The 14440-nt window shown below is 43.2% G+C and overlaps 1 protein-coding gene across 1 annotated transcript in view; it reads left to right on the top strand.

Annotated features, from left to right (window-relative positions):
- The window catches only part of DOC2A (double C2 domain alpha), a 129607-nt gene that overhangs the window by 78327 nt on the left and 36840 nt on the right, over positions 1 to 14440 (top strand). The window contains exons 5-7 of the mRNA XM_077447354.1: positions 1238 to 1347; positions 2085 to 2211; positions 9502 to 9561. Of these exons, the coding sequence (XP_077303480.1) occupies positions 1238 to 1347; positions 2085 to 2211; positions 9502 to 9561 (297 nt within the window). The remainder of the gene's footprint in view (positions 1 to 1237; positions 1348 to 2084; positions 2212 to 9501; positions 9562 to 14440) is intronic.

The raw sequence follows: 14440 nt of genomic DNA on the forward strand, positions 1-14440 counted from the left end.
TGAGCCTGTCCTACAATTCTACCTGAACACAACCTGCCCTGACCTAAGCCTGTCCTACGATTCTACCCAAACACCACCTGTCCTGACCTGAGCCTGTCCTATGATTCTACCTGAGCACCACCTGCCCTGACCTGAGTCTTTCCTACGCTTCTACTTGAACACCACCTGCCCTGACCTGAGCCTGTCCTACGATTCTACCTGAACACAACCTGCCCTGACCTAAGCCTGTCCTACGATTCTACCTAAACACCACCTGTCCTGACCTGAACCTGTCCTACGATTCTATCTGAGCACCACCTGCACTGACCTAATCCTGTCCTATGATTCTACCTGAGCACCACCTGACCTGACCTGAGTCTTTCCTATGGTTTTACCTAAACTCAAAGATTGCTTGCTAATACGTAAACAGTAATGGCCAATTCAGGAGACCAGTAGCATGTGTAAACTATAAATATAGCATGTAGAATGATTATAAATCCAAATTGTAGGCTGTTTCCTGGTCTAGTGGTTGGTGGATGCTGGAAAGTTAAACCTCACAATGATCTCTTCTGTCATTCTGGAAATTTATTGATGAGATCTCTGTGCTGAGTTTTTGAGTTTGCTCATGTGCAGAGCAAATTATGAGGTGTCCCTGCCATCCCTGGTGCACTGTATATTTATTTTACATGATGACATGAATATGACATGACATATATGATATATGATATGATATATGATATGACATGAATATGAATATGACATGAATGATGACATGATGACATGGATATGTAAAAGAAAGGGCTGGAACACAGAAAGGTTGTTGGGAACATCCAAAACCCCAGGCGAATTGTTGTAGGGAAATCTTACTGGACCATCTGAGACATATAAGAAGCCAAGAGCTGACCTAGTATGCGGGTTCCACTTATAGCTAAAATACCACCTTTGGGTGGAGTGGTCATTTAACTTCTTAGGTACAAGAGTACGTCATATCCATGGTGGGTTCCTGGTGAGGACTGCTTGGCTCTCAGGAGTGCACATTACTCGCTGGAGGCACAGAGGCTCATCACCACTTGTGCCAAGAAGCTCTCACCCCTGCACAGGAAAAATTATATTTGTCATTTTTGTTAACTTTGTTATTTATAGGTCATGACCCTTTAAAATAAAGATGTTTCCCCTCCATTTTTCACCATGAAAAGCTCATCCTTTTGTTGTTCACACCTCTATGGGTTCACGCAATGATAATTTTCTCCCTTTTTAGGCAAACAAGCTGAAGACGCGCACCGTACGAAACAATCTGAACCCCACCTGGAACGAAAGCCTGACGTACTGCGGGATCACCTCAGAAGACATGGGAAAGAAGATTCTACGGTCAGCAGCCAATCAGAATAGTTACATTTGTGGCTCATTAATAGTCTAATACTTTGGCGTTGTTACTCCTTCTTAGTTGCTTCCTTCTGTGCGGTTCAGATGCATCTTTTGCCGCGTACACACGATCGAATTGTCTGGCGTACTTAGTCCGATGAAACCCATTTCACCGGACAATCCGATCGTGTGTGGGTTTCAGCGGACTTTTCCAGCGTGAAACTGGACTAAGAAAGTATTTTTGCAGTCCAATCTTCCCGTCGGACTTGGGTTTCAGCGGACAATACGTTCGTGAGTGTGCTAGTCCGGCGGACTAAGAATGACGCATGCTCAGAGGCAAGTACAAAAAAATGAAGCTATTGGCTACTGGCTATTGAACTTCCTTTTTCTAGTCCCGTCGTACGTGCTGTACGTCATCGCGCTAGCAAACGCCAGACTTTCTGTGTGTCCGTGTGTGTCCAAGTCCGTTCGGTAGAAAGTCCGCTGGACTATCCGCGGCATTTCTGTCTCCCAGTGGGAATTATTTCCTTTATCTGCTCTGGGATACGACACAAAGCAAGTCTATCTATGGATACTATAGAATCCCATAAGCAAGTCTTATCCCTGGCAAGCAGAAATAAATAACTGAACTGATTAAAATCACAATAGAAAACTACAGCATGGAAGCTGCACACAAGGTGAGAGAGTAAACCTAGGAAAGTGGAACCTCCCTTAAAGCCCTGTCCTGTGCTCTGTTTTCTCAGGATCTCTGTGTGTGACGAAGACAAACTAAGTCATAATGAGTTTATCGGAGAGACGAGAGTCCCCCTGCGCAGACTAAAACCCGGGGAGAGGAAGCACTTCAACATTTGTCTGGAGCGTCAGATTCCTGTAAGTGAATAAGTGCGAGCAGGGCCAGGACAAGGGGTGGCTGCCCTGGGCACTGTGGTATCATGTGAGGTGGGGTGGCACCACAAGGAGTTTGGGGGAGTGGATTTGTGTTGGAACTGGGAATTTGAAGGGCAGAAGGGCAGCATGGTATAAGTATTGCTCTTAAAAGGGAAATTGGGGGTGGGGGGGGTGCTTATAGTGGTTATTTTGGGTTATTTGTTTTATGAAGGGGGAAGAAGATTTGTGCTAGGAGGGGGGATTTGGGGGGAATTTGTGCTGGGAGGGGGGAAAATTTGAAGTGGGGGCGAGAACTTGTGTATTAGGATGGGAAATTTTAGGGGTAGAGAGTTTGTACTACGGGGGGGATGGTTTTTTTTGGGGGGGGGGCATTTGAACTGGGGGGATTGGTGGTATGGGGGGCAAAGATTTCTGCTGAGAGGAAAGATTTCAGGAGAGGGGGGATTTTTTACTTGGAGGTAGAGGAACTTATACTTGGGGGGGGTAAGCATATAGACCAGTGCTTGGAATTTTTGTTGGGGGATTTTTGCTGACACATAATACTCATACATACTGGGGGGGGGGGCAGTTTGGCATGTTTGCCTTGGACTCTTGATTACCTTTTCCAGGCACAGGGTACGGGGGCAGTTATAGGCAAGAACTGGAGATACAGATCAATAGAGGTAATTGCAAGTTTGCTAACCAAGAGTGCTCCAGGAATGCTTTGTCTTGTATTAAATGTGTAAATAAGGATGTATGTGTATATATATATATATATATTAGCCAATACAACAGTAGAAGTAAGACTACCAACTACTCTACTACTGATGGAGTTTGGAATTCCGTTAATAAAAGCTTTCTACTTTGAAAAGCCTTGGTAGTCTTATTTCTCCTATTCTATAGGTTTTATGGACATATATTCAAAACTTTTTGGTAGTATTACTTCTCCTGTTGTGTTGGTTTTTTGGATGCATGGGTGAAATTCATTGGTGGTCTTACTACTTCTATTGTACTGGTTTATTGTATATATGGGTGAAAATTGTTGGTACTCTTACTTCTCTTGTATTCGTTTTACAGACATATGGGTGAAACTTGGTAGTCTTCTTCTATTGTATTGGTTTTCTGAACGTAAGGATAAAACTTGTTGGTAGTCTTACTGTTTCTGTTTTGGTTTTACAGACACGTGGCTGAAACACGTTGGTAGTGTTACATTTGCTATTGTATTGCTTTTAGGAATGTATAGAAGAAACTTGTTGGTAGTCTTACTTCTGCTATTGTATTGGTTTTATGGACATATGGATGAAAAGCGTTGTTAGTCTTACTTCTATTTCATTGGATGTATGAACGTATGGGTGAAACTTGCTGGTAGTTTTACTGTTTCTATTATCATGGGTTCAGGGACATATAAGTGAAACTGGTTGGTAGTCTTACTGATTCTATCATTTTGGTTTTACAGACACAGACTTCTCCTATTGTATTGGTTTTAGGAATGTATGGGAGAAGCTTGTCGGTAGTCTTCTTCTATTGTATTGTTTTTACGGACATATGAGTGAAGCTCATTTGTAGTCTTCTCCTATTGTACTGGTTTTACAAATTTATGGGTGAAACTTGTTGTAAGTCTTACTTCTATTGAATTGAGTGTGAAGCTCATTGGTGGTCTTCTCCTATTGTATTTGTTTAGGAATGTATGGGTGAAACTTGGTGGAAGTCTTACTTCAATTGTATTGGTTTTAGGGACATATGGAAGAAAAAGCTGGTAGTCTTACTTCTCCTGTTGTATTGGTTTTACGAATATATGGGGGAAACTTGTTGGTAGTCTTATTGCTTCTATTGCTTTGGTTTTACGGACATGTGGGTGAAACCCATTGGTAGTCCTATTTTTTGGTTTTGAAACGTATGCGAGAAACTTGTTGGTAGGGATGAGCCGAACACCCCCCAGTTCGGTTCGCACCAGAACTTGCAAACAGACAAAAAATTTGTGCGAAGATGCGAACACCATTAAAGTCTATGGGACACGAACGTGAAAAATCAAAAGTGCTCATTTTAAAGGTTTATATGCAAGTTATTGCCATAAAAATAGTTTGAGGACTCGGGTCCTGCCCCAGGGGACATGTATCAATGCAAAAAAAAAGTTTTTAAAACTGCAGTTTTTTCAGAAGCAGTGATTTTAATAATGCTTAAAATGAAACAATAAAAAATGAAATATTCCTTTAAATATTGTCCCCTTAGTCTGCCTGTAAAGTAGCACATTTTTCCCATGTTTAGAAAAGTACTGCAGCAAAATTACATTTCTAAAGGAAAAAATGCCATTTAAAATTGCTCTAGGCTGTAATGTATTGCCAGATTCTGGCAATATACATAAAACATTATTTTAAAAAAACAGCGTGTGCCCCCCCCCCCAGTCCATACCAGGCCTGAAGACCTGGTATGGATATTAAAGTGGTTGTAATCCCTTTACAACCACTTTTTGCTACAGGTAAGCCTATAATAAGGCTTACCTGTAGCTACCCTGTATATCTCCTAAACCTGCACGTCATCAGCACATGCGCACTGAAGCAATAGCACGTACGTGCCGATGCTTCAGTTAGACTGTGCCGTTACCGGCAACTCCCGTGCACATGCGCGGAAGTGACGTCATTGCGGCTCCAGCCAATCACAGCGCCAGGAGAGATGTTACTGGCCACAGCGGTGAACGGGGGCTTCGATCTAAGGTAAGTAATACATAGTGAGCTAGTATGCTATGCATACTAGCTCATTATGCTTTTGTCTTGCAGGTTTTTTTTGTTTGTTTTGTTCGTGGGTTTACAACCACTTTAAGATGAACTCCATGCCAAATTGTTCTTTTAAATTCCCCCCCCCCCCCCCCAAATCCATACCAGACCCAAAGGGCCTGGTATGGACAGGGGGAACCCATGCCGTTTTTTTCTTAATTCTGTCATAGGGCTCCCCTTAACCACTTCAATACACTATATTATATATTGTACACTACACTATATACCCTGCACTGTATTATATATACTACACTGAGGGCACTATATAGTCTGCAGTATATATATACTATATGGACTGCACTATATACTCTGCTGAAAAATTGGGCCTTAGGTGTTGGTGGTGGCAGAACATGGTAACCCCACACAGTTACTGTTGGGTGCAGGAACGGTCCCTGCTGTTAAATATTATTTCAGAGGCTACTTGCCCTCATTTAGTGGCCTGTGAGCGTCTGCCTCTCCTTGGAGGCCTTCCGGACATGATTGGTACTTTTTTTTTTTAACACCGCACTACACTGTATTATATACTGTGTGCACCGCCTGCACTGTATTATCTACTGTACACCCCCGAATGCCCTATATATATATATAACATAATATAATATAAATATAAAATAATATAACATAATATAATATAAAAAAAAATAAAAAAAAATTATATATATATATATATATATATATATATAGGCTACGCTGAATGCAGAGTGTATATATATACACTAGTGAATGCCCTGTATATATATATATATATAAATATATATATATATATATATATATATATATATATGCTACGCTAAATGCAGAGTGTGTGTATATATATATATATATATATATATATATATATATATATATATACACCTGTAGACTGTGTGTGTGTATGTATAATATATATATATACACTGCCACTAACTAATCTGCCTGCCTAATCTAACTCAATCTCTCTATCTCTGTCCACTATAACACACGGGCCTTATATAGTGTGGGGTGTGGACTAATGCCAGCCATACACGTTTTGAATTTTTGTATGAATTTCGCACCATTAGTGGGCTGCAGCAACAGCCGATTTTTGTGCGGAAATTAAATTTGAGGAATCGGACATGTTGGAAATTTTTTGAAAAACGTACGATTTTCTTATCAATGATGGGAGAATTGTGCGAGAAATGTAACGAGATAAGAAAATTTACGGAGAGAAAAGAAGATTCCTGGCCAAGAAAATTCTTTTCTGTAGCAACATGAGGTGAAATTGAAGGCTTGGTCGGCCGAATTTCGAAAATCAATGGTGGCGCCATCGGATCACAAAAAAAAAAAGAATTTTCTGATTTTGAAAAGAAAATTTGTTCGAAATTCGACCGTGTATGGCCTGCATTAGTCCCCTTTAGCCATGATTGGCCAAAAGGCACCCTGTCTTATAGAAATAAAAACACAATATGGGAGCCCCCAAAGCTGCATAACCCAAAAGAATACAAAAACATGAAGTTTCCCCAGGGGTTTCTTAGCAGCAGAGAATTTGTATAAAAATGGTTGATATATAGAATCATTTATTTCACAAACAATAATAACTACAAATGAACAATAATGAATCATCCATATAGGTGGTGCGACACAAAAACAGACATGGAACATCACTCATAGCAAGGAACACCCTATGTATAAGCATGGTTTGCCAATTGTATTTGTAACATATGACTATCTACATGAAAAACCTCAATGCATTTCAACCCTTGCCATTTCCGATCTCTTCAGGGGGATTTATATTCTAGGAAAATATCAAAATATCTAATTAAAGACATTGTACATACACATAGAGGTACCGTTACCAATGGGTGGATGAAGACATGAGGATGTATCGCACAAACCAGCATTGCAGGATTGTAATTGTCCAGTGATTCCATCACTGCCGCATTCTGCCTTTGGCCAATTATGGCTCTTGCTGAGGAGCGTGCTGTGATTGGCCAAAGCATGCAGGTCAGGTGTATGCTTTGGCCAATCATCATACAGCAATGCACTGCGGTCTTGCAGTGCATTATGGGGCACACAAATTTGCCGCAAATGCCCCATAAAATTTGCTGTTCGGCGAAACGGGCGAACACCCGATGTTTGACTCAAACTTATGTTCATCTTGAACTCAAAGCTCAACTTGTTGGTAGTATTACTTATTCTATTGTATTGGTTTTACTGACATATGAGTAAAGCTTTTTGGTGGTCTTCTATGGTATTGGATTTATTAAATGTATGGATAAAACTTGTTGGTAGTCTTACTTCTATTGTACTGGTTATACAGTCATATGGGTGAAACTTGTTGGTAGTCTTACTGCTTATATTATATTGAGTCTAGGGGCATATGAATGAAACCTGTTGGTTATTTTACTTCTTGTTTTCTATTGGTTTTACAGACGTATGAGTGAAACACATTGTTAGTCCTACTTCTTCTATTGTATTGGTTATACGGACATATGGGTGAAACTTGTTGGTAGTCTTACTTCTATTGTATTGGTTATATGGACATATGGGTGAAACTTGTTGGTAGTCTTACTTCTATTGTATTGGTTATACGGACATATGGGTGAAACTTGTTGGTAGTCTTACTTCTATTGTATTGGTTATACGGACATATGGGTGAAACTTGTTGGTAGTCTTACTTCTATTGTATTGGTTATATGGACATATGGGTGAAACTTGTTGGTAGTCTTACTTCTATTGTATTGATTATACAGATATATGGGTAAAACTTGTTGGTAGTCTTACTTCTATTGTATTGGTTATACAGATATATGGGTGAAACTTGTTGGTAGTCTTACTTCTATTGTATTGGTTATACGGACATATGGGTGAAACTTCTTGGTAGTCTTACTTCTATTGTATTGGTTATACGGACATATGGGTGAAACTTATTGGTAGTCTTACTTCTATTGTATTGGTTATATGGACATATGGGTGAAACTTGTTGGTAGTCTTACTTCTATTGTATTGGTTATACGGACATATGGGTGAAACTTGTTGGTAGTCTTACTTCTATTGTATTGGTTATACGGACATATGGGTGAAACTTGTTGGTAGTCTTACTTCTATTGTATTGGTTATACAGATATATGGGTGAAACTTGTTGGTTGTCTTACTTCTATTGTATTGGTTATATGGACATATGGGTGAAACTTGTTGGTAGTCTTACTTCTATTGTATTGGTTATATGGACATATGGGTGAAACTTGTTGCAAAATGCAAAAAAAGCACTAAAACTGCATAAGTGTGAATCCAGCCTTACTGCTTCTATTATATTGAGTTTAGGGCCACATGAGTGAAACCCGTTGATTATTTTACTTCTTGTATTCTATTGGTTTTACAGACGTATGAGTGAAACACATTGTTAGTCCTACTTCCTCTATTGTATTGGTTATACGGACATATGGGTGAAACTGGTTGGTAGTCTTACTGCTTCTAGTTTACTGTATTAATTTTACGAACTTATAAATAAAGAAAGTTGTTTTCCGTTTAAAAAAAAAAGATGTTGTTTTACTGGAATGCGGTGAAGATACTCATATAAGGTAAGCTGGGATCAGTATTAATAGGCGACATAGATTCGGCTCTCTTCAGCAGTTAGTGACGTTGGAGGGGGGGGAGGGGGAGATGGGATCTGCAGTAGGGACCAGCCGTTACTACAGAACGCTTGTGATATGTATTAACAAGACAACGCCTAAAAGAAAAGTTCCCATCAGGACGGATTAGGGAGCTCCTGAAGGCAGAGTTGGGATCGGCATTAATAGCAGGGACAACTTCTACAGGGAAGAGTTCACTTCAGCACTGGAAGCGGGACAGCTCCTAAGTAGAAATGGGCTGGGAATGAATATATAACGAGTGCAGCTCCTTGGGAAGGGGACGTTCAGCACCACCGGGAGGGACAGCTCCTAAGTAGAAATGGGCTGGGAATGAATGTATAGTGAGTGGAGCTCCTTGGAAAGGAGGCGTTCAGCACCACCGGGAGGGACAGCTCCTAAGTAGAAATGGGCTGGGAATGAATGTATAGTGAGTGGAGCTCCTTGGAAAGGAGGCGTTCAGCACCACCGGGAGGGACAGCTCCTAAGTAGAAATGGGCTGGGAATGAATGTATAGTGAGTGGAGCTCCTTGGAAAGGAGGCGTTCAGCACCACCGGGAGGGACAGCTCCTAAGTAGAAATGGGCTGGGAATGAATGTATAGTGAGTGGAGCTCCTTGGGAAGGGGACGTTCAGCACCACCGGGAGGGACAGCTCCTAAATAGGACTGGGTTGGGAATGAATGTATAGTGAGTGGAGCTCCTTGGGAAGTGGACGTTCAGCACCACCGGGAGGGACAGCTCCTAAGTAGGACTGGGTTGGGAATGAATGTATAGTGAGTGGAGCTCCTTGGGAAGTGGACGTTCAGCACCACCGGGAGGGACAGCTCCTACCAGAGGAAGGACGAGCCCCTAATGGAAGTCAGCACACACAGATAGAGCCTTACATAAGAACTGTCTTCCTGAATTCTTGTTTTGTGTTTTCTTCTTCTCCTAGCTGGCCTCTCCTTCCTCAATGTCAGCGGCTCTGCGGGGAATTTCGTGTTACCTGAAGGAGGTGAGACCATCTACAATCTTCAGAATTCATTGCTTCACTGTAAAGACAGAAAGTAAAGATGCTTACATATACAGAACATGAACTGTGTGTGATCTTACTGTAGAATTAAATGCAATATTTAGCTTCAAGCCAGAGAATTTCCCCAGCAGTAGTTTTTTATTTCGGCCACTAGGTGTCCTCAGTCTGATGGCCAGCATCATACGACCCACTTCCTCTGAGCCCGAGTCACCCTGGACCTGTGAAAAGAGAAGCAGCACCATGATGAGCTCACTCTGCTCTCTCCTCCTCTTAGCATGCTTCCAGTCAGCACATGAACTGATAGGCTACTTGTGCTGCTTCTTCTTCTCACACGCCAGCCCTGCTGTATAGGGGGCTGTATGAGGCGGATACCAAGTCACATTCAGGTACTTATACTGCTTGTTTTTAAAAGGTATTAAAACAGCGTCCCCCAAACTTTTTGGCACTGGGAACCGGCTGCATGGAAGAAAATTGTGCCAAGGACTGGGGAGGTTGAGGCTCACGCAGGGTATACGATGTTTCGAAGGCAACGGGCTGGTGTTAGTGCTTCAGTCATCATTAGGCTTGTGCAATTCGTTTTGTAACTAATCGAAATTCGGCCGAATTTTGCATCTTTCGGACATTCGGATGCATCCGAATGTCCGAATAAAAAAATAACGAATTACAACGAATACGAAAGAAATATAACGAATTAATTGAAATTAATTTGACATGATTCGGTAATTCTTTAAAGATCTAATGAAACAAAAGGTCAGCTCAAAGTAAATCTTATAGTCCAATCAGCTAATTAATTTTTTGCTGGAGGATGGATTACTGGCAAAGTGCATTCCTGAGAACTGAGTTAGAAGGGTGTTGTATTGTATTTGAGCCGAAGTACTAAATGATTTCAACATGATTCGAAATTATTTCAACCGCATTCGAAAATATTTTGTGACCCGACTTTAGGGCCATGTATCTCGGGGTCACTTGGTGCTAGAAACTCCAAATTTGGATATGTTATAGTGCTAGTACTATTGTGTTTGCATACCAAATTTGGGGTTAGATATAAGTGACCCCGAGATATGTGGCCCCAAAATCGGGTCGCAAAATGTTATTAGTTATTAGAGCAGAGAATGACATTTTGCGACCCGATTTTGGGGCCACATATCTCGGGGTCACTTATAGCTAGAAACCCCAAATTTGGTATGCAAACACAATAGTACTAGCACTATAACATATCCAAATTTGGAGTTTCTAGCACCAAGTGACCCCGAGATATATGGCCCTAAATTCGGGTCACAAAATATTTTCGAATGCAGTTGAAATAATGTCGAATCATGTTGAAATCATTTCGAATGCCGTTGAAATATTTTCGAATGTGGCAGATTTTTCGAATTCGGTAGAAAACTAAACGAAATCCGAAAACGAATTTAAGGAAGCTAACAAATATAACTAAACAAAATTAATGAATTAACGAATTAAAACAAAACTAAACTAAACAAATGTTTTCCTTTTGCACATGTCTAGTCATCATGACACCATGCTTGATATGGTGTCAGGGAGACTGAAGCACATTATTTCTATTATTATATTGTAGTAGTAAATTAAATAGTTCATCGTAATGCACTCATCATGTTGCCTGTCACCAGATGCGGAATGTCACTTGCCACGATGCTTGCCACCACTACATTTTTGGCAACACTGGCCAATTTAGCAAAGAGGTAGGCCTCTGTGCAGTGGTTTGTTCCAAATGAAGGCAGGAGAGCAGTGATGCGGGCCAGGCTGTGAGAGATGATGTCATCTCTCTGCTCCCTGCCACACCTAAGACATTGATGCTGACAGAACACCGGCTGTGAGGACGGAAGAACGAGTGATGCAGGGGGTGGAGAGAGATGATGCCATCCCTGCTTGCCCGCCCGCTCGCTTATTTCATCCACCCGGCTCTCATATGCTGGGCGCTCGGCTGTCTCATGCCGCCCTCCCGGCTCTCTTATGCCGACTCTTTCATACCGCCCGCTCGCCCACCCTGGTGTCTCATGCCGGGCCGCCCACCCACGTGTCTCATGCCGGCCGCCCACACCCACGGCCCGGCTGCAGAAAGGCCATGGCCCAGTGGTTGACGACCCCTGTATTAAAACAAGAACCCCTATCTATTGCAGCAGTGCAATAAAAATGTGTACTGTTGCGCTCACCCATAGCAGACAATTCGATTTCCGTAGGTTAGTACCTCACTCAGGCTCTGTCGCTGTCAGAGACCCCACTGGGAAGACTTTCCTTGCTGCAACTGCAATGTGGACCTCGTTTTTTTTTTAAACACCTAAACAATTGTATGACCCTTCTCAAATCTGTGACTCTTACTCCCCCTCCCATCCCACAGCTCACTTCTTTTCCTTATATTAACAACCATACCATTGCTGTGTATGTGTGAGCGTTGTTGTTCTTAGTTGTTGTTTCTGTGCTACCAGGAAAGATTAAAGCTGTCACCAGAGCAGGAAGTGAAAAGAAATCCCACCAATGGGGACACAGACAGCAATAAAACACCTGCCAGTGGCTTTTAACCTTTCCACACTGTATCCAAATCTAAATAAATATTTTGGGTGGCGTTATACTCCCCCCATTAATTCTAATTTCCTACGCAACGGCTGTGCCATTATTCCCCTGAGTGATGTGCTGAGGGATGTTGGTTATTTGTTTCGATCATTTGCTGCACATGTAAACAGCTAAAATATAAAGCAGAGCTCCAGCCAAAAATAACAAAATAATGAATAGCCTATTAAAATGTAAAGCAACAACAACAGCTTTTTCTGCAAAATTCTGTTTCAATCCAGAGCTTTCCCCTGCAATACTTTTTTACTGCCACTAGATGTCCTCAGTCTGATGGCCAGCATCATTCAACCCACTTTCTCTGAGTCTAGGTCAGTGATGGCGAACCTTGGCACCCCAGATGTTTTGAAACTACATTTCCCATGATGCTCAACCGCACTGCAGAGTGCATGGGAAATGTACTGTAGATCCAAAACATTTGGGGTTCCAAGGTTCTTCATCACTGGTCTAGGTTATCCTGGACATGCCCCCCCCCCCTTCCATCCCTAGTCTGTGATTGGACAGTGAAAGGAGAAGCAGCACAATGATGAGCTCATCTCTCTGTTGCTCTGCTCTCTTCTCCTATCAGCATGCCCCTAATCAGTACATGAACTGATTTGGCTCCTGGTGCTGCTTCTACCTTTCTCAGCCTCAGCTGGGAACTGAAAGAGGCTGACACCGGGTCATTTTGATACTTTCACCGCTAGAATTTAAAATAATCCTATTTAATGTGTTAATGGTTACAGAGCTGCATTAATTTGTGCCTTTTATATCTGCCTGGAGTTCAGCTTTAAGGTATATGTAAACCCAGATGTATGTATGAGCTTAAACGTGTCAATGCCATTAAATTGCAATCATTTTAAATCTGCAGCTCTCAAAGAAATAATACCAGGAAATCCTGCCAAGAAGATCCTTTTTAAGGAACTTCCTGTTTTAAGGTGACAAACGCTCTATCCCTGTCTCCCAGTTGTGCCTCTGCATTGTCACAGGGGTTCTGACGGATATCTACAAGTAGCCATTTCACCACGCATTACCCAGGCATCAGTGGCGGCCTGTCCATAAGGGGCACAGGGGCGCCGCCCCCCCCCCCAATCTATGTGCCAGGCCCCTAATCTACATGCAGATCGCCAGACGCATGGATTTAAATGTTTGTTTTTTTGAAGCACATGATTAGAGCCAGAGGTTCTAATTGGCTTCAAAAAAGGGTGGGCTCGGGGCGCAGAACAATGCGCCCTGAGCCTACCCAGTTGTATGACAATAGCAAATTCATTTTTGCTATTGTCTTCCTGATTCTCCTCCTGGCCAATCAGGAAGTGGGTTTTAAGACCCGATTGGGTGAATGGAGAAGAAATTGTATTGGCCAACAAGGAGGAAGCCGCTGAGAAAGGAGATGTAGGGTGAAGCCGCCAAGGGAGAGGAGATGCAGGGTGAAGCCACCGAGGAGGAGGAGACGCAGGGTGAAGCCGCCAAGGGAGAGGAGACGCAGGGTGAAGGTGCCGAGGAGGAGGAGACGCAGGGTGAAGGCGCAGAGGAGGAGGAGACGCAGGGTGAAGGTGCCGAGGAGGAGGAGACGCAGGGTGAAGGTGCCGAGGAGGAGGAGACGCAGGGTGAAGGTGCCGAGGAGGAGGAGACGCAGGGTGAAGGCGCAGAGGAGGAGGAGACGCAGGGTGAAGGCGCAGAGGAGGAGGAGACGCAGGGTGAAGTCACCAAGGAGGAAGAGATGAAGGGTGAAGTCGCCGAGGAGGAGGAGACGCAGGGTGAAGCCGCCAAGGGAGAGGAGACGCAGGGTGAAGGTGCCGAGGAGGAGGAGACGCAGGGTGAAGGCGCAGAGGAGGAGGAGACGCAGGGTGAAGTCACTAAGGAGGAAGAGATGCAGGGTGAAGTCGCCGAGGAGGAGACGCAGGGTGAAGCCACCAAGGGAGAGGAGATGCAGGGTGAAGGCGCCGAGGAGGAGGAGACGCAGAGTGAAGGCGCAGAGGAGGAGGAGAAGCAGGGTGAAGTCACCAAGGAGGAAGAGATGCAGGGTGAAGTCGCCGAGGAGGAGGAGATGCAGGGTGAAGCCGCCAAAGGAGAGGAGACGCAGGGTGAAGGCGCCGAGGAGGAGGAGACGCAGGGTGAAGCAAACAAGGAGGAGGAGATGCAGTGTGAAGCCACCAAGGAGGAGGAGATGCAAGGTGAAGCCGCCGAGGAGAAGGAGATGCAGGGTGAAGCCGCCAAGGAAGAGGAGATGCAGGGTGAAGCCACCAAGGAGAAGGAGACACAGGGTGAAGCCGCCGAGGAGGAGGAGACGCAGGGTGAA

This window comes from Lithobates pipiens, unplaced genomic scaffold (genome assembly GCF_037356315.1).
Source record: "Lithobates pipiens isolate NorthernLeopardFrog02 unplaced genomic scaffold, aLitPip1_a1.2 Scaffold_22, whole genome shotgun sequence".
In the NCBI taxonomy this organism is placed as follows: domain Eukaryota; kingdom Metazoa; phylum Chordata; class Amphibia; order Anura; family Ranidae; genus Lithobates; species Lithobates pipiens.